The 1977-nt window shown below is 50.4% G+C and overlaps 1 protein-coding gene across 1 annotated transcript; it reads left to right on the forward strand.

The window, feature by feature from the left end:
* Positions 1–6: 6 nt before the first annotated feature.
* On the forward strand, positions 7–1970 carry USP27X (ubiquitin specific peptidase 27 X-linked; the record flags this gene model as incomplete). Its single annotated transcript, XM_006163146.1, has 1 exon — positions 7–1970. A coding segment is annotated over one exon (1785 nt), but the record flags the coding sequence as incomplete, so codon positions are not given.
* Positions 1971–1977: the final 7 nt, after the last annotated feature.

Here is a 1977-nt window from a genome sequence, read left to right on the forward strand (position 1 = left end):
ACCCTTCCCTCCGACCCACCGCGGGCCCCCGCTCCCTCTCCGCGTCGCAGTCGTGCCCCGCGTCGCCGACCCCGACCCCGGCCTCAGACCCGGTTCCGTACCCCGCCGCAGCCAAGGCCAAGGCCCCCGCCCCGGGCCCGGCCCCGGCGCGGCCCCGGGGGCGGATGCCTGGATGTGGATTTTGCTGTGGGGCCACCAGGTTGTTCCCACGTGAACAGCTTTAAGGTGGGAGAGAACTGGAGGCAGGAACTGCGGGTCATATATCGGTGCTTCGTGTGGTGTGGAACCCCAGAGAGCAGGAAAAGCAAGGCAAAGTCGTGCATCTGCCATGTGTGTGGCACCCATTTGAACAGACTCCACTCTTGCCTTTCCTGTGTCTTCTTTGGCTGCTTCACAGAGAAACACATTCATGAGCACGCTGATACGAAACAACACAACTTAGCTGTGGACCTTTATTACGGAGGTATATACTGCTTTATGTGTAAGGACTATGTATATGACAAAGACATTGAGCAAATTGCCAAAGAAGAGCAAGGAGAAGCTTTGAAATTACAAGCCTCCACCTCAACAGAGGTTTCTCACCAGCAGTGTTCAGGGCCGGGCCTTGGTGAGAAATACCCAACCTGGGAAACAACCAAACCGGAGTTAGAACTGCTGGGGCACCCAAGGAGAAGAAGAATCGCCTCCAGCTTTACCATCGGTTTAAGAGGACTAATCAATCTCGGCAACACGTGCTTTATGAACTGCATCGTTCAGGCCCTTACCCACACTCCAATCCTGAGAGATTTCTTCCTCTCTGATAGGCATAGCTGTGAAATGCCCAGTCCTGAGTTGTGTCTGGTCTGTGAGATGTCTTCCCTCTTTCGGGAGTTGTATTCTGGAAACCCATCTCCCCATGTTCCCTATAAGTTACTGCACCTGGTGTGGATACATGCCCGTCATTTAGCAGGGTACAGGCAACAGGATGCCCATGAGTTCCTCATTGCAGCATTAGATGTCCTGCACAGGCACTGCAAAGGTGATGATGTTGGGAAGGCGGCCAACAATCCTAACCATTGTAACTGCATCATAGACCAAATCTTCACAGGTGGCCTGCATACTGATGTCACCTGTCAAGCCTGCCATGGTGTCTCAACCACAATAGACCCATGCTGGGACATCAGTTTGGACTTACCTGGCTCTTGCACCTCCTTCTGGCCCATGAGCCCAGGGAGGGAGAGCAGTGTGAATGGGGAAAGCCATATACCAGGAATCACCACCCTCACAGACTGCTTGCGAAGGTTTACAAGGCCAGAGCACTTAGGTAGCAGTGCCAAAATCAAATGTGGTAGTTGCCAAAGCTACCAGGAATCTACCAAACAGCTCACGATGAATAAATTACCTGTGGTTGCCTGTTTTCATTTCAAACGGTTTGAACATTCAGCCAAACAGAGGCGCAAGATCACTACATACATTTCCTTTCCTCTGGAGCTGGATATGACACCGTTTATGGCCTCAAGTAAAGAGAGCAGAATGAATGGACAGTTGCAGCTGCCAACCAGTAGTGGAAACGATGAGAATAAGTATTCCTTGTTTGCTGTGGTTAATCACCAAGGAACTTTGGAGAGTGGCCACTATACCAGCTTCATCCGGCATCACAAGGACCAGTGGTTCAAGTGTGATGATGCTGTCATCACCAAGGCTAGTATTAAGGATGTACTGGACAGTGAAGGGTATTTACTATTTTATCACAAACAGGTCCTGGAACATGAATCAGAAAAAGTGAAAGAAATGAATACACAAGCCTATTGAAGTGACACACAGATCTACCTGTAATGGAAGAAGATACCCATACTACAACTGGCATCGAGATTTAAAGGACCTACTTGACCATGGCCCATGGGCCTGACAGAGTAAGAATTGACAGTACCCAGTGTCCAAAAGGTCCTGGTTGGAAGAGAAATAGAAGGGGAGGGAGAAGAGGCTCTAGACTAAGCA

The sequence above is a fragment of the Tupaia chinensis genome, unplaced genomic scaffold, assembly GCF_000334495.1.
Source record: "Tupaia chinensis unplaced genomic scaffold, TupChi_1.0 Scaffold141414_1, whole genome shotgun sequence".
NCBI classification, from domain to species: domain Eukaryota; kingdom Metazoa; phylum Chordata; class Mammalia; order Scandentia; family Tupaiidae; genus Tupaia; species Tupaia belangeri.